Genomic DNA, 17,521 nt, shown 5'->3' with positions numbered 1-17,521 from the left:
GTTTGTGCATGCACACGTATACATACAGATAAGCATTTCTAGATGCGTATATGTGTACACACGCGCGTACCCCGAGGCACATTCATCTAGACGTCTTCTCTTGTTACACCTGTCACTTTAGAGGTCACTGCACCCCCGGGACGGACCCCATGCCTCCCCGGGATCCCCCGTAGACATCTCAGTGAGGTGCCCAGTGTGGCTGAGAACGTGTGAGGTTCAGTTTCTCGGGCCCCCGAGTTTACCCCGACTCCAGGCAGCCCAGGTCTGTACCCGCAGGGACCAGCTGGTGACCAGGGATGCAAGGAGCTCAACCTGCCCAGCCCGCGCCTTTGCAGCAGCATTGGACTGGCTGCCCCTGAGGTGACAGCTTGGGCCGGGTGGGCCGCCTGGAGCTGCCCCAGCGAGGCTGCACAGTGGCTGCAGAGCCACATCCCCGACGAGGTCCCTCTCCGCCTGCCAGCACTGTTAGTATGCTGCCCGGGTAGGAGCGCCCTGCACCCAGAGTGAATGCAAGCCGCCGCCTCCTCTGCCCCGGGCTCGCACCGGGTCCTGAAGCCAGAGAACCACACCGAGAGCAGGGTTGAAATGATCCCACGGTTCTTCTGAAGGAAACCATGATATGACCCATGCCCGCTTGACAAAGTCACTTCCTCTCCCCGTGCACCAAGAGCCTGCACGGCCGCTCTCCACTCAGCTCGGCGCATGTGTCTGGATGAAGTCTGTTTTGGCTATGGAGAATTCACGTGCATACACATGTGCATGTGCTCAGCTCTGAAGGGGCCGCCCCTCCCTGCTGAGTGAGCCGTGTCCAGCAGCTGCCAGTTCCTGCTGGAGGACACAGCCCGGGACCATCCAATGCTGTGCTCACCCGGCTGCCCCACCTAAGGCTGTGGAACAAAGACACCGCGGCCTGAGGCCCAGGGCAGAGCAGGGGGAGTCACTGCAAGGTGGGCCATGTCCTGAGGGAAGCTGAGGGCTTCTGGCCTCCGCAGACACAGCCGGGCCCTTGCACTCTCCCTTGACACCTGCACGTGTCAGAAGACCTGCAGCCACGGTCGCTGGTGCCCCATTCACAGGTGTGGAGCTGGGGCTGCAGGTGGGTCCCTAGGCCGCAGGACCGGTCAGGATCTCCTCACAAGTACAGCCCACGCGAGACCCTGCCCAGCCCCCACAAAGTCTCATCAGCCCAGTGAGAGCCACGGTGTCTTCCTGCTCTGCCGGCCCCCAGTTCCTTGCAGTGCTTCCCTTCTACCCAGACCCCCATCCTCAGCACACTGGGAGGCCCACTGCACCCTGGGCTCCCTGCCTGTTTCTGGCAACTCCCAGGCACACATCTGGCCCATCTGTTTCAGACAGAGGCAGAGGAAACCCACCACATCCCGGCCACACCCATGGGTTGCCTCAGATCCAAGACCCCCAGCTGAACCCACCCCTGCTGTAAGCGCTCCCAGTAGCTGGGGGCAGCGCCCCAGAAAGTACAAGCAGTGCCGGCTTCCCACGTGGACGGAGTGCAGCGCATGCAACCCGAGGCCCTGCTTTCCCACCATTGTTCTTTTATCTGATTATAAGTCACGTGTCACTGTTACAAAACTCTTATTTTCTGGGAAATACCAGCCAAAACTAAGATCATCCAAAACCCCACATCCCAGAGACAGCGAGTGCTGATATTCTGGTACACAAATACTCAGAATTTTTTCTAAGGCCCTGTGTACGTAATCATACCCCTGTCCCCTGTGTAATACACCAGCTTCTGTGACAAGTGCCCCACAAGGACAAAGAAAGATGCCTCCCCGAAGTGCCCTGCGCCAGTGCACCAGGATGTAAGAGATACTCTGTAGCGTAACTGGTGGTAGAAGTGGGCACACTTCAGGGGCCCTGAACACGCACAGTCAGACCACCTTCCCATCAACACCCTACGGACACGAGAGACCTGACTGGATTAGGATGGGACACCAGGTGCCAGGGTTCCCACCCACTCTGCCAAGCCCATGGACACTACCTGGAATTCCCCAGCATCTGTCCATGCAGCGAGACAGCTGCTGTCGGCTGGGATGGGACGGGCACAGAACGGGGCCCCACTTCTTATAGGGTGGCCAGAGGTAGGCAGCGTGGGCAGCCAGGGCCTGGGCAGCCGAGGCTTTCTCTCTCCCCAGAAATGTCCTTCCATAGAGTGGGGGATTGGTGACAAGAGCACCACGAATGGCAACAATCAATACCCGGCCTGGAAACCTAACCACACGAGGCTACTCCCTTTCTCCCCAGCCAGCTGTGTGACCCTGGGAAGGGCTGTGCCTCTCTGGCTCTCGTCTTCCATCCGCCCATCTCTCCTTAGCACACAGGTCTCTGCCTCTGCCCTCATTCAGGATTCCATCTGCCTCTTCTTGAGCTGTCTGCTGTGAACCCATTTTCAGGAATTCTACCTCCTGTTGTGAGTGGCAGAGCACAAGGACTGGAACGTGAGGAGAATGCTTCTCCAAGGTCACTGAGCACCCTGGTCACTGCCGCCATCTCCCCCAGCTTCCCCTGGATATGCATGCATCCCCATCTCGGTGGGGAAAACCAGGACTCAGCATTCGCGCCCGCCTTACTCCTGGCATTGAAGGCAGTATGGATTTCAATCTTGAGTCTCCTTGACTCTAAGCGCATCTCTTTCTACCTCCGCCATCTCTCCAGCCCAGCCCCACGTGCCTAGAAGTCCACGCTGGGGGATTCTTAAGCATGAAAGTGCAAAGGGGCCAGCTGGGTGTCTCAGGTTGGTCACTGTGGCTCAGGGACCTTGAAGCAAGTAATGCATCTCTCCCTGATTGTTACCGCCTATAAAATAAGCAGTGGAGTAACTCATTGGTGGTCTGGCCAACTCTGCCTGCCTCGTCAGCTGCACAGCACTTCTCCTCCAACACTTCTCCCAAGGATGGGCATCCACAGACCCGGCTTCTGCACAGGTGGGAGCCCTGCCCCAGAACCAGCCCCAGCCCTGGACCTCCCTTGGAGGAGGTGCCTGGGTCCTGGCCTTGCCCACCCTTGACAAGTGCAGCAGGATGCTCCAGCTAAGCACAAGTCAGGAAAGCTGCAGGCTGCCCCGAAGGCTGCCCCACCCTCTAAACAACAACACCAAAAGCTGGGTGCCCACTGGTCCCCACTGCCACTGGGATTTGCCAGGCCCCCACGGGGTGCTGGGCTGCAGCATGAGGGGTGGAAAGACAACACACATGGATGCAGGAGGAACTGCTAGGGAAGTGGCCTGGGCTCCAGTCCCAAGAGACCCAGAGCCAGCCGCAGAGGGGGCCCACACAGGTGAGAGACCCAAAGAGACAGCCCTGCGCCTTCGTGAGCCAGATAAAGGGTCTCTGTGAGGACACGCAGCCCACACCCCACTGAAGATGTCTTCAAGGCCCTGGCTCTCCTGGGCGGAAGGAAGCAAGGAAGGCAAGCAGGCAGGCAGGCAAGCTGAAGGGTTTCCTGGCAAGTCATGTGGTAGGATGCATGCCATGGAAAACAATCACAGACGGGGTCCTGTGCTTGGCCAAAGAAGAAGCCGGGCTGGAAAATCAAAGTGCTGGTGCTGCAGGACCCCTTGTGTCCTGAACTTTTGAGAGCAGATGTGGCAGAAGTGGGGCTGTGGAAGGTGCCAGCTCAGGTGCCAAGCTGGCATGGGGGGGGCAGATCTCCAGCAGGAGAGGAGCCAGGTGGAGCCACAGCTGAGGCACCCACAGCACTGGGTCTGCCATCATCTAAACGTTACTGGAATTTGAATGCACAGCGAAACACTCAAGGCCCTCACCCGGTAGCCCAAGGATGGCCTGGCAAGTGGTGAGGAAAAAGGCAGAACGGGAGATACAACTCTTTGAAGGTTTGGCCTCCCAGGCCCAGGTCCTGCCAAGCACAGTAGCGGTCCCCTGCTGTCCCCAGATGCCTCCCTTCTGAGCTCTCCAGCCCAAGGCCCGGGGCTCTGCAGGAGCAGAGACAGACTGGCAGGTACAGCCCAGCACCCGCCTGCCCAGGACATCATATCACTGCCTCACTCCCCCGGGGGAAAGGAAAACAAAGTCCCCAACAACCTGAGACCCTGTGTCCTGGGGTGGCCAGTCCAGCCACGCCTCCAGCCCTGTGCAGGCCTCCCCACCTAGAGGAGCAGGGCGAGTTATTTATAGCTGTGTCAGAAGAGGAGGAGGCAGGAAATGGAGAATCAGGAAGGAGCAGAGAGCAGCAGTGACCCAGGGGCCTGGAATCCGCTGCCTGCCTGGGCCCCATGACAACACAGGAATCTGCCCCCAGCCCGGATTCTCCTGGCCTGCGTCCCACCTGCTGCTCTGCGCCTGCTACACTCACTCCAAGCCAGGTGGAAACAACCCTATCCTGACTGCTTCCCTGTTGGCTGCAGTGAAGTCAGCTCCCCGTGTGCAACCCCTGGTGGCCTGGGTCTTCCCTCACCATTAAATACCCTGAGAGCCAGAGTCAGTGTGGGCCGAGCTCAGGACTGGCACCGAGCAAAGCAGGGGGAGCTGGTTGCCCCAGGATAGCCCCGAGGCGGGGCAGATCCAGGACGGGCCCTATCCTCGGGACACTGCCCTCTTCCACACCTGGCTGGCCTAAGACTCCCTGGGGTCCCACAGGGGCCACAGCATCCACCCCTGCTGTGCCCCGGCCATGTCCAAGGTTCAGGCGTCCCAGGCGGCCACCTCCAGTTCTGTGTGGACTGAGGGACTGGGGATTCCCCAGGACGCCCAGCAGCACAGGCCTGCAGGCCCTCCCATCCAGGCAGGCAGCACTTGGGTTCCCTGGGGCTGCTGCTGAGATTCAGCACAGAGGTGAACTCGAGGAACCTAAGTAGAGTGTTCTGAGGGTCACAGATGACCCTGGTGGAGAGCGTCAGACCTCCCGGAGACCTCAGGGAAGCTTTAGTCAGATTCCAGGATGCTCCTGTCTGTGAGGTGACTGTGGCAGTGGAGGGAGGAACTAGGAGGCACGCCATATTTCAAACCCTCTCAAGGTGAACAGGACACAGGCACTGGATGTGGACCTGGAGCACCCTCACAGGTCACGTGTCCAAGGCTGGTACTCAGGATGGCGCCAGCGGGAGGTGGGAACCTCAAGGCGGTGAGGCCCATGTGGAGGGCTGAGGCCCTGGGGATCCTGCTTTGTGTGTGGGACACTGATCTTGCCTCTGTTTTTGTGTTCCGGCCACCATGAGAGGACACCATGGGCCTAATCCACCCCTCTCCCGCCATGAGGGACCAGGGCACCTCAGGTCCAAAGCAGCAGGCCTGAGGCCTCTGCAACTGTGAGCCAAAACCACCCTTCCCTTTATGAAGTTGTAACTTCAGGTATTCTGTCACAGTGGCAGGAAGCTGACCAACACAGCAGGATCTAAACAGCCAAGCAGAAGTCCTTAGCCCGGCAAGCACTGGCCTGGAAGTTCACTCTCCCTTCGCTCTTCCTCCTGGCCTCCACCAAGCACCAGGGCCACGGCCATGTCCACTTGGCAGGCCAGCAAGTAGCTTCCTTCTGTCACGCAGCCACGATGCCCCCTTCCTCCTCCTCCTACAGTGCCGCAACTCAGCAGCATCTCCCTGCTGGGTTTCCAGGAGCTTCTTGGGAAAGTCAGTTCCTTGGCCACGTTTTAGAAACATGGTCTCTGTGCGGCAGGCCTTCCCGGGGCCGTGCTGCACGGGACACCAGCGTCCTCAGAGGACCCTGAGTGAGTGGGGCCGGGAATGGCCTTGGGAAGCATGGAGCCAGGCCCTCCCACGGGACACTGCCACTGTGCTCACAGCTCACCTGGGGCCTCGCCACTTCCGAGCAACAGGGAGCGCCCTGGAGCCCGGCACTAGAGCTGGGCTGGCCTCATGGTAAATTTGGAACCAGCAAGGAACTGGAATCTGCAGAGTGTTCTACAGAAAATCAGAGTCCCGTGGATCAGGCAAAAGAAAAGGATTCTCATCTGCCCACCCTGGCAGGAGAGCCGGCAGCTCTCCGAGGAGGGGGCAGGCTGTGTCTCAAGACCAGCAAAGCAGACAAGCAAAAGCAGTAAAGACCTCCTGCGGGGAAACTCAAACAACCCGGGCTGAAAGTCCTTTTCATACAGAGCACAGGGCTTAACTGGCAAAGTGCCCCTCCGGTGACCCATTTTCAATGTTTGCTCAGTTCTGTATTTCACCCTTGTTTGTTGAGCACCTAGCAAGGGTGATGGCTGGTGGTCAAGAGTACCCCCGACCTCCAGGCAGCAAGGCGTTTCTTGGTTTCCTGAGGTCTATTTAGAGAGCGTTAATCCTCCCTGCCTCCACTGTGCAATTAGACACATTCCACTTTCCAGCCTCGTGCGCTGACCTCGCCCAGCCAGGGACGCAGAATGGACAAGTGTCCTCCCTCCCCACTCGGCCTGGCCAGTGAGGCCGCCTGGGAACCAGCCAGGCCCTGCACAGGGCTTGCTCCGCTGGAACCTGCCGCCCAGCAGCCCTTCCTGTGCTCCTCCTCCCACAGCCCAGAAGGTGTCAGAGTGGTAACCAGGGGAAGAAAGAGTGAGCCGGGGCAGCAGCATCGCCACAGGGGCGAGTGGGCCACACAGCAGACCCCAGTCCCCACCAGCTTTGCTGGGCAGCATGAGGCCCAGCCTGGCTTGTGAGGTAGTCAGAGCCTGGGTCGTCCCAGGAGGTGCTGTCTGCACGCTGCCTCTTTCGGCCCACTCTGTGGTCTTCAAAGGGGAATTCTGAGGACGAGGGCAATGGCAGTATGACTCCTGACACAGGTGCACAGGGAATAAGAGTGTGTGTGTGTGCGTGTGCGTGTGCCGGCACGCGCGGGCATGCATGTGCGGTCAGCTCATAGAATCTCCTCCCACAGCCCAGAAGGTGTCAGAGTGGTAACCAGGGGAAGAAAGAGTGAGCCGGGGCAGCAGCATCGCCACAGGGGCGAGTGGGCCACACAGCAGACCCCAGTCCCCACCAGCTTTGCTGGGCAGCATGAGGCCCAGCCTGGCTTGTGAGGTAGTCAGAGCCTGGGTCGTCCCAGGAGGTGCTGTCTGCACGCTGCCTCTTTCGGCCCACTCTGTGGTCTTCAAAGGGGAATTCTGAGGACGAGGGCAATGGCAGTATGACTCCTGACACAGGTGCACAGGGAATAAGAGTGTGTGTGTGTGCGTGTGCGTGTGCGTGTGCACGCACGCGCGGGCATGCATGTGCAGTAAAAGCTCATAGAACAGCTGTCAGTGAACACTGGCCTTTTGGTGTCAGATCTTCCAACTCTGAGTTCCTCCACCCGCACAGCGGGCAGAAATGCCCACCTCTTAGAGCTAGTAGGAGTCTCAGCGAGGTAGCCCAGGAGGCCTTGGCATAGAAGAGTGGCTCAAATGGTCAGGGTTACCGAGTGTGATCACTTCTCCCCTGCTCCGCTACTGTTTACCACCTCTATGGACTCAGTTTCCTCTGTCAGCGAGAGACCCCCAGGTCACAGCACACAGGCTCCCTGCACAGGGACCCATGGGGCCGGAAGCCACTGGGGAGGCCGAGTAGCCCCTGGGCTTGGGCCCTAGCCTGATTCCAGGGTACAGCTCACAGAAGAAGCAGAAGTGGGCAGGATGCCAGGCACTCAAATATCGTCACCTGTGAGGTCAAATACGCAAGGCAGCTGCTACCTGGGGTGGCTGGGGAGCTGTGACACTTAACTGTCCTGCCTGAGTTGCTGGCAGGTGTGAATTACATTCTGAAAACTGGATGGAAAACTCCCTCAGGATTTTAAATCACCATAAAACGATCATGTTTTGGATATATTAAGTTGTTTGGCACTAAAGTTAATTTCAGCTACTTTTGTCTTTTCTGTGTGACTACAAGAAAGTTTTAAATTCTGTCTGTGGCTCATGATCCAGGTTCTCTTGAGCAGTGCTGGTCTGGCCTTCCTCCCCCTTTCTGTCCCTCTGCTCTGAGCCTTAAGAAATTCTTCTGGAGGGAGACCAGAAGGAATTCGAACTATTTAGGGTTCACTATTTTAAACCAAATGAGACCCAGATGTTAAGGATCCAGGTATGGTAGGAGCTTTTGGAGGCTCTTCCGCTGGCTTAAAGGAGCCTGGATGCCCTCAGTCAGCCAGGTGCCAAAGCACCCAGCTCTAACTCTCCCCTGCAATTTCGGGGCTACTATGTCTTCTCTGCTAGAAGAAGGTGGGTGTCTGATCCACAGTAACTGCTGCTGTTTCACGCATGAGCGGCCAGAGCGGCTTCTTACTGGGCTAGCCAGGACTCAGAGTCAAAACTGACCAGCCCTCCTCATGCCCAGAGCTCAGTGCACCCACGTGGTGCACACAGAATGGGCCTTTCCTTCATTCATGCCTGCCCTTCCTCAGTGCCAACCTCAGCAAAGGAGCTGGCAGGGAGACCCCACTCCGAGCGAGGGCAGTGTCCTGATGGTACAGTGTCCGGCCCCATCATACCCTGACTGTGCCAAGGGACAGACAGACTGCGCCTGCTCCCACCTCTCAGGGAGCCGCCCACAGCCCTGCAGAGATAAGTCTTCCTGCGCTGCACCTGCTGATGGGCTCACAGCCTGTGGTCTCTGCTGAACCAGGACCTTGCCAAGCTTCTCGGTGAGCACAGCAAGTGTGGTCCAGGTGCAGAAGCAGCATCTGGGGCTTCAATTTGCTTGAAAAAGCTGCTGTTCAGATGCACTCAGAGATGGGCCCAAGGTCACCTGCATGGCTGAATGCGGCCCAAGGACATGTTCTTACTTGGTGTGTGTGTGTGTTTCTTCCTCGTGCTGCTGTTTATAAGCAATAAGATTTCATACAGCATGCCCAAGGTCACCTGCATGGCTGAATGCGGCCCAAGGACATGTTCTTACTTGGTGTGTGTGTGTTTCTTCCTCGTGCTGCTATTTATAAGCAATAAGATTTCATACAGCGAATCTGTACTCCTACCTTACCCTCCGAGGCCAGGAACCTGGCAGCACGGGTCACACGGCCTCCCAATTGCCTGGAGCCAAGCAGCAGCTGTCCCCATTACAGGGAGCACAGATTCTCCAGCTCATCACGGCTGCCACCCCTCTGCAGCCTCTCTGACCCCACGGCCCAAGGTGACCGCTCCATCCCATCACACCTGCCCTTCATATGTTGTTGTCCTCCCAACAAAGAATACATTCCCGTGTCCACTCCGGAGAAGAGCTGGGGAAGTAGACCTGAGGGATCGTCCAGTGGGCTTAACCGCAAATGCCCAGGCCAGTGGCTGGTCCCTAGGGGCATCGGTTTGCAACCTGGCCTAGGTGACAGGTGAGGAAACCCAGGCCAGAGAAGAATCAGAGAAGGACCCACACCCACACCCAGCCACAGGTCTAGGCACTCCCCACTGTGCCCACTTCCTCTGGGCTGATGCCAGAACCTCCTGCCTGTGGGCTCCTCAGAGGCCTCAGTTCACCTGGCACCTGTGGCCTTCAGGAATCTCCAGCTGCAGGAGCCTGGGGGCTTCTGTCCCGTCCCTGGGGTGGAGGAGACTGTGATGAGTGTGGCTATTTAGCAGGACATATCTTACAGGAGTCCAAAACCCTCCTCAGGAAAACAAGGGCCGTCATCATATGCATCCTAGTTAAAAGTCTTCACCCATGCTGGTCTCTCCTGAAAGAAGTGTTCTCTGCTCCAGACCCAACCACAGACAGTCTCCTCTGGGCAGGCAGAGCGAATGCTGAGTCTCAGCCCCATCTCTTGCCCGTCAGCCTTTGTTTTGATCTCATTGAGGTCAGTGACAACCTTGGAGTGACCTTGGTTCTTAATTCTAGCCATCTACTCAGTCTGTAGGGTTGCCACCTGTTTGGGAAATTAGCTCTGCGCCAGCAGGAAGTCTGGTGGTCACGTGTGTCACCTGACAAAGTGTCACAGCTCATTAGAGGTTCTGGTCACTCTGAGCCCTTGTCTACTTGACAACCACAGAAGGCCTGGATCTAATCTTAACAGACCCGATTTCCAAGGAGGGTACCTGTACCTCCTAAAGGGTGTCATGGAAATGGGTGCATAATTACTCAGCTAGAGTAGAGAACTCTTTCCAAGGGGATGCAGCGCCAGAAACACTTGGCAACAGCAGACATCCAGTAACATGTGAGAAAAACTGTACAGAGCCACACAGCCAATCCTGCAACTGCACAAGTAGGAGATCAGCACTCAGGCAGAGGATATCTCCGACAGACCAGGTCCCCGCAGTAGGGCCCAGTGTCCCCCGCCCTGCGCATCTCCCAGCCCTGGTGGTGACTCGTCACCCAGCTGTTTCCAAGGTCCTCCCTCTGCCGCCCCGCTAAGTGTTCTGAGCAGGCTGGAGAGCCTCGGCTGGCAGTGGCCCCGGGAGGGTGTTGGATGTGGCCCGGATGACATGGGTTTCAGTCCCAACTCCACGTATTGGGTGTGCGCTAAGCTACTTCACCGCACCCATTTTCAGTGTTGACGTACACAAGATGGGGACAACAACCCCACTGTCTTGCTCTTCTCACCAGGATGTTGTGGTCATCAAATGAGACCAAGTGGACTTGACTCTGACAGGAAGAGCCGTGAAATTGGAGTAGGAAACTGTTGTTTGCTGTCTGTCCTGTAGGAGGCACTGTGGCAAAGCAGGGAGCATCGGCCTGGGGGCTGGGGTCAAAGGACCAAGCCCTAGAACAGCAGTCACCCCTCAGCACCGCACTTTCCTCCATGTAAGAGATAATCACAAGCTAAAACACGAGTTCTCACGTTCCCATGCGTCCTTTCTCACGGCGGGTGCTGTCTCCTCCCCGCAGACAAGGCACTGAGGCCATGCAGCTCTCGGGGCAGCCCTCCCAACCGCTGCCACATGTCCAGGTGCAGTACAGCTCAGTCTGCTCAGGACAAGGCCCAGGTCACAGGTGGCCCTGCCTCAGGGTCAGCACTCACCACCCCAGACAATGCCCTGAGTCGGGAGGTGCCATTCCAGGCGACCCCGTCCTCCTTGTGGAGGAGGGCAGGGGTCGCGGCCATGTGATATTTAGGGCTCGGCTCGGGGGCTCATCTCGGGCACCCCCACCAGTCCCACCTCCTCCATTGTCCCTCAGGACTGTTTTACTTCACCCCGGGCTCTTCTCCTTCCTTTACCTCCATACAGAGCCAGGCCGGGACACTGTGTGGCACGACCAGGTGACGAGGGTCAGGCCCGACACTGGGCAGCATTGGGCAGCACAGCACGTCCCTCCTCACCGCCCTGCACATAGCTCCCAGCGGTCAGGACAGACTCCCTGGGCCCCTCTGTAACCTGGCAGGCAGACCTCTTGACTCTGCTCCAGCGGGAATGGGCACCTCATGGCCTCCAGTCTGGTGGTATCTCGAGAGTCCTCAACCAGAACCCACTCTTCACAGGGTGACAGGGTGTGACAGAGGTGAACCCACGTCACCTCCTCCGGCCGGGACATGCGCCCTGCACTGCAGTGGCACGGGCAAGGGTGGCCCGGCCGCAGGACAGAGATGGACATTGGTGTGAAACTGCCGGACTCAGGAGGGGTGAGGGCAGTGACTCCGAGGCCCGCGGGCTCCTTCCAGCACCTCAGGAAGCACCATGCTTCCTTGCTTGGGGCTGAAGTTAATTAGCGTATTAGCTGATGATTTCCAAATAATGACAATCTGCTCTGGCAGTTTTCTACCCCAACTTGATTTTTCATGGGAAAATAATCAACACTTAGTGTTTCGAAACCGCATCCATTGAAGGGAAAGTTAATTTTTTAAAAATGCTTCTTGGGGGCTGGGGATTTCGCTCAGCGGTTCCCGTGCCTGCTTTGCAAGCACAGGGACCCAAGTGTGATCTCCATTACCAAAAAAAAAAAAAAAAAGTGCTTCTTGGTGTTGAGAAGGCTGGGAAGGAATCAGGAATGAGGAGTGCACTTGGCTGGCTGTCCTGAAGGTCCCCGGCACCGGGGTCCCAGTGCTAAAACTGAGGTGGCGGCCATGGAAAAACTCAAAGATAAACACATGGGGGCCCACAAGTAGGGAGCTGTACTTCAAGGTAGAGACAGTTGCAAAGAGAATAAAAAGTTCTTGCCTCAGCCCACATAGCCTGACTTGGAACAAGGAATCAGAGCCAGCCAGAGCAAATGCAGCTTCCCCACTGTTTCCCAGCTGTGCGGCCCTGGGCCAGGGACTTGATCCCACAGCCCCAGGCCGTCATCGGGCAGCTGGGACAGGTGACCACACCTCCCCGGAGGCCCCATAACATAGGGGAGGAGCTCAGCACGATGCGTGGCACACAGCAAATGCACCTCCATGAGAGATAATGGTATCTGCTGGTCTCCAGCGCAGCAGCAGGCAGAAATCTCTGCCAGCCTCTCTGGCCTCCCTCGGGAAGGCGGCACCAGACTCATCCAGTGACACAGACAGCAGAGCAAGCGTTTCCTCTCCAAGGGCTTAGGTGCATCCCTCTGGGCGGGGCACAGCCCGAAACTGGCTCTCAGCCCAGGAACAACAGTGCCCTCTGGGAATTTCCCACGCAGCCTCTCAGAATCTGGCTTTCAACCCTGATGGTGTTTTGAAGCAAGTTTAAAATGTGGGTAAAGTGTGATTGTTCTCCTGCTCCAGTGCCAGGGAGTGGGCAGGAAAATGGGAGCAAATGAGACCCGCAGAAGTTACAGTGTTCAAAATCAAGGGCATAGCCCTGGCCAGGGGCCAGAGGGAACTGGGGAATGATCGACGCAGGAAGAGCCAGCAGTGAAGTCCAAGGCGGGCCCTCAGCGGCTCTTGTAAAAGCATTTGATGACACTTGACCCCGAGGGCCCCCAAGGCTGCGGTCAGGCCAGCAAGTTTGCTCCTAACCACCCTCTGGCCCCCAGAAAGACAAAGACAGAACCGAGTCTTGTCTTAGGGTCCTTCTCCACCCCCATGGCCTCCCTTCACACCATCCGAATACAGTGGCAGGGAGACAGGAGGGGACACAAGCACACACCTGAGTCGGAAAGCAAACCCCAAGTCACACGACTGCATGGAATAAAAGGCCCACTGCTAACATCGAAAGCAAAAACCTAAACCAACTCGAACTGAATTCTCCAAGCTGCCACAGGGCGAGGGCCACGGCTTCCAGTACACTCCCCTCTCACACTAACTTGGTCCAAGTGGCCCTAACGTCGGGCCCTCTCAGGGATACAAAGGAGTGAGCAAAAAGAAAACTCAGAAAAAGCAACAGAAGCATAAACTGTCTTTCTGTTTGAGAGAAGTACCCCAAATATCTTCAGCCCAGGGCCTCCGACCCACAAGGAACGATATCCTCATGGCCCCTCCGGGAAAAACGGCACAGTCCAGTAACATCTGCCACGGAAAAGTATGTGTCCATCCAAACGAGAAGACTAAACAACAACTCTGTGTTCCAGCGCCCCTTATAGGAATGAGAAGTTGTTAGAAGCTTAGAAATCCTCCCACAGGAGGCAGGCTGAGTCAGGTCCACTTACGCAGGAAGTGTATCCTCATCATACTCCACAGTGGGATGCATGCATAAGGCAGGACAGTGGGATATGTAACGCATTCGCTGGGTGCATCTTCGAGCCAGGCTGTGGGGTTTAAATGCAGGCTTGTCACTTCGCAGCAGTATACCCTTCAGCAGGTCGCCTGAGCGTTGTAAGCCTCTGTTTCGTCAGCCCTAAAGTGGAAGCAGTCCTGCCTCACAGGACTGTCGGGGGCACTGAGCAGGTCGATGCACACTAAAGACACAATGGTGCCTGGCGCATAGCATAGCAATGACTCTACAACTATGAGCTTTCAAAGCCCAGGGCCCTGGGAGTCCACAGATGCAGAGTGACACCGAGCTGCACCCACATTACCGTAGCAGACTTCTGAACGCGTTGGATTTTAAAAGTCAGGCTGTGTGTGGTGCTCCGGCGCGTGTAACCTTGTATATCCGTGTGTCTAAGGGAAGAGATGCGTTCTCCACAGGTACCTGTGTGTGGAAACACAGGTGGAGCAGCGCCTGGGAGAAGGGGCTGGAACTGGAGGTGGCGATGCAGAGGACTGGGGATAGGACAGAAAGGGAGAGGCAGGTGGGTGCATGAAGGGATGATGGTGGACTGGCATATTCGTTCACGGACACACAGGCATTCACACAAAACTTGTAATTTAAAAGTGTGGCTGAAAAGGGTCCATGAGGGTGTGGCTTATGAGTCCCCTTTCCTACCTGGGGAAACCAAAGCACACAGATGTTCCCTGAACACCAGGCACTAGCCGCCCAGCAGCCCCCAGGAAGGGTCCAAGCCAGTGCTGCCCGCCCCACATAGTCTCCGGACTCCCTGGAGCTGGCCACAGCAAAGGCACGAGAAGGGCCTCCTGGTTCACACTGGTGGGGTTGGCGAATCAGCTGCTGTTTTGTTTTTAATGAATGACCCTAGTGGAATGTGCGTCCAGTATCACGCTGACACTTCCCGTTGTCCCTGCAAAACAAAGCGGACTCCCCACCCAGGCCACCTCGTGGTCGCCGTACCCCGCAGGGATTGTGAAAGGGGCACAGAGCTGTCAGGGTGCCCAGCTCCCAGGGCCTCCCTGACTCCCTTCACCCCACACAGACCGGGCGCTAGCCTGCCCCACAGCCCCAGATTCACCCCACTACAGGGAGTGTTGCCACTTCTCCTGGCTCATGAGACAAACCGGGTCACTGTTTCACCTTGGCTGGGTGGTGTGGGGGCCTCTTGCAGGTTTAACAGCCCAAGAATAACTACAGCATTCTACTTGCTCCTTTTTAATGATAAAATATAACACTAATAATAACAATAATAATTTCTTCTTCCCAAAAGATGTTGCCTCATTAAAACCTTTTGGCTATCTTCAAATTTTTGAGAAAAACTCCCCAAACCCAGAAGTAAAGCAGTACCTGTTCCACCTCACTCCTAGGAACCTGCTTTAGATGATCAAGGTCAGTGAGAGGTGGAAGTTTCTGAGCCACAGCATAAGGAAGACTGGGCGTCGGCCCCACCACTTAGTAGCTGGGTGGCCTTTGGCACACACATCCTTTCTCCACCTCAGCAGTTTCCACCTGAGAAATGGGCGCGGCAGGCAGAGGGAGAGAGCGCCGATGAGCAGCTGTCCCCCTTTCCTCCAGCTCAGCCGAGGCCCCAGCTCTCCAGGGTGCCTGTGACCCCACGCCCACTGTGTGGGCCGGCTCCTCTCCCACCTGAGCCTTCTCTTCCCTCTGCCCACCAAGCCTGGGGCTGGGTCACAACTGTGAAAGAGTGAGAGACGGGGTCTGGTTTCCTTGAAAATAGCTTCTTCACTAAGCCCACAAGCCCAGATCCGATACTGAAGGAATCCGCTGGCAACAGCGCCTGTCAGAAGAGCTCAAGATACCCAGGGTTGATCTCCAGGGCTGCCACAGACAGGCCCCACAGCCCCTGCCCCTGGGGCTGCTCCTGTAGCCAGATTCTTCTCTACTGGCCCCATCTCTGCGAAACCACACACACATGTACACACACACACAGACACACACAACTTTCAGAAAGCTCTTGGCACTGCCCACCATGCCCCGGCTGGGTGCTGCCAGGACAGGCTCTGCCCCGCCAAGGCGCCTCCTGCATTCCCAGCCCCCGCCGGCTGCCCTAGTCGGGCTTTGTCGGGGGTCCAGGGAGGGGACGCAGACGTCCTGGCTGCTGCCAAGCCCCTGTCTCTGCCCCAGTGTGCGTTTGATACGCCGGCATGTAGTTTATTCTTCTCCCAAACACTTCAAGGGGTGCAGGGCTGGAGTTGCCATGGAAACCCCTTTAACTCCTCCTGCCCTGGGAGGCTGTGCCTGGGGCTCCAGGAAGACCAGAAAAGGAGACACCTATGGGTGAGGAGCTTCAGAGGGGCCAGGGCAGGCCCACAAGCCTTTCACTGGCAGCAGCGTGTTGCTGGGAGGAGGGACCGCCAGGAAGTCTGGAAGAGGAAGGTGGTACAAAGCACCCTCAGTGGGCTCGGCACTGGGCAGCAGGGCTGTGGGGGCAAGGGCACCTCCTGGGCACACTGCCCGAACTGACAGACTTCACCAGCCCAGAGACCAGAGGCTGTGAGTGGGGCCGTCAGGAGCCACCTACTGGCCAGCAGGATGCTCGGGCAGCAGCAGGAGGTCAGCAAGCCCAAGCCCATACCCGCACCTCCCATTTTTAAAAGCATGAGCTCATCAGGCCTCCAGTGTGTGCACCAAGCCCAGGCCAGCAAGTTTGGACCTGTGCCACATCAGAGTGCTCCCTCCCCAGCTTATCTTTTCTTCCACATCGTCCTGGGTCTGTGGGACTTCTCAGTCGCTGAGCTTTTCTCCAAGAACTTAATGAAGAGGGAAGGAAGAGCTCAGTCTTGAATACACACAGGGAAATGACAAGTGACCGCAGCACCAGCCCAGCACAGGTACAACAAGTACCAAAAGTGGGAAGTGAACAGGTAGTGAGTGCCGGAGCCTGGGGAAGCAGAGTCTGCAGGCTGCTGTCCCCACTGTTCCCCCAAACATCCAAGCTGGAGCCCCCAAAACAAGAGCAGGTCAGGGAGGCCCCCATTCCCAGCTGCGCACACCCAGCGCATGCTGGAGCACAGCAGGCTGCGGCTCCAAGTCCGCCTGCTGCCTGTGGCCTGCAGCCCCTCATGGAGCAGAACCAGAACTGAGCAGCGCCCATCACAACTGTGGTGGCAGCTCAAGCCAGGCGAGGTGGATGGAGGCCCAGGGAGGGCAGGAGAAAACCCTGCAGATTCTTCCACCACCCAAAGGACCCTAGCAGGCACTGGCACTGCCTGCCCAGAGCCCCAGTCCCCACAAGGGGAAGGGTGTGGCTGCAGTGACCCAGTCGCCACAGCCACCCCAGGGCCACATCGCCCTGGGTCACGCACATTCTCAGTCCCGCACAGAGGCCATGGAAAATTTCCTTCCCCTTCAGGACTTCGGTCAGACACATGTTCCTTTCTTCGCCTCCAAATGCACAGAGGCGTAGTGGTCGAGCCGTGCCCCAGCCACTGCCCTGTGCACAGGGCAGGGACACAGGACAGCACTCCACACACAGCAGACACGGGACAACATGCCCCACAGAACAGGGACACAGGGCGCGTGCTAAACCAGGCCAGGAGGGCGGCGATGCCCAGTAACCCACAGCTCAGCCCTCCAAACGCAAGTGTTGCCCACACTCCAGGACGTGACAGCTTGGACATCCCTCTCTTGTGAGGACACAAAGTCCAGCTGGGGACTGTCACCACGGTGTGACCCTTGACACCTCTGTTCTTAAGGGGACAGATCTATTTCCACCGCTCACCCTCCACACATCATGCCCCGAGTCAGCGTCGCAGCCCTGGGCCAGCGTCCTTTTCCTTTGAGCGGTGCTGTGCTGCAGGGCGGGAGCAGGACGGCCACCCACAGGGTCACCCACATCTCCCAGACCCTCAGGACCCAAGTTCAGCGTACTGCGGTGGACAGGGAGGCGGGACGTGGGGTCAGTCACTCACCGATGTCAGAGTTGCAGAAGGCGTCCTGGGGGTGGCTGGGCGAGCACGTGCACGCCTCAGCGCCCCAGGGCCCCAGGCTCCAGCTGCCCAGCAGTACGACCAGCCCGAGCCAGGGAGCCAT

The 17,521-nt window shown here is 57.6% G+C and overlaps 2 protein-coding genes across 7 annotated transcripts in view; one reads left to right on the top strand and one right to left on the bottom strand.

Annotated features, from left to right (window-relative positions):
- Positions 1-17,521, top strand: part of Syn3 (synapsin III) — a 278,828-nt gene that overhangs the window by 119,449 nt on the left and 141,858 nt on the right. The window lies entirely within an intron of this gene.
- The window catches only part of Timp3 (TIMP metallopeptidase inhibitor 3), a 38,373-nt gene that overhangs the window by 20,234 nt on the left and 618 nt on the right, over positions 1-17,521 (bottom strand). The window contains exon 2 of the mRNA XM_033763885.1: positions 17,401-17,521. This exon is cut by the window's right edge and continues 1 nt beyond it. Within this exon, the coding sequence (XP_033619776.1) occupies positions 17,401-17,521 (121 nt within the window). The remainder of the gene's footprint in view (positions 1-17,400) is intronic.

The sequence above is a fragment of the Fukomys damarensis genome, unplaced genomic scaffold (assembly GCF_012274545.1).
Source record: "Fukomys damarensis isolate Sample0158 unplaced genomic scaffold, DMR_v1.0_HiC HiC_scaffold_15, whole genome shotgun sequence".
NCBI classification, from domain to species: Eukaryota; Metazoa; Chordata; class Mammalia; order Rodentia; family Bathyergidae; genus Fukomys; species Fukomys damarensis.
The sequence above is the reverse complement of the archived record's forward strand: the minus strand, read 5'-3'. Positions and strand labels throughout refer to the sequence as shown.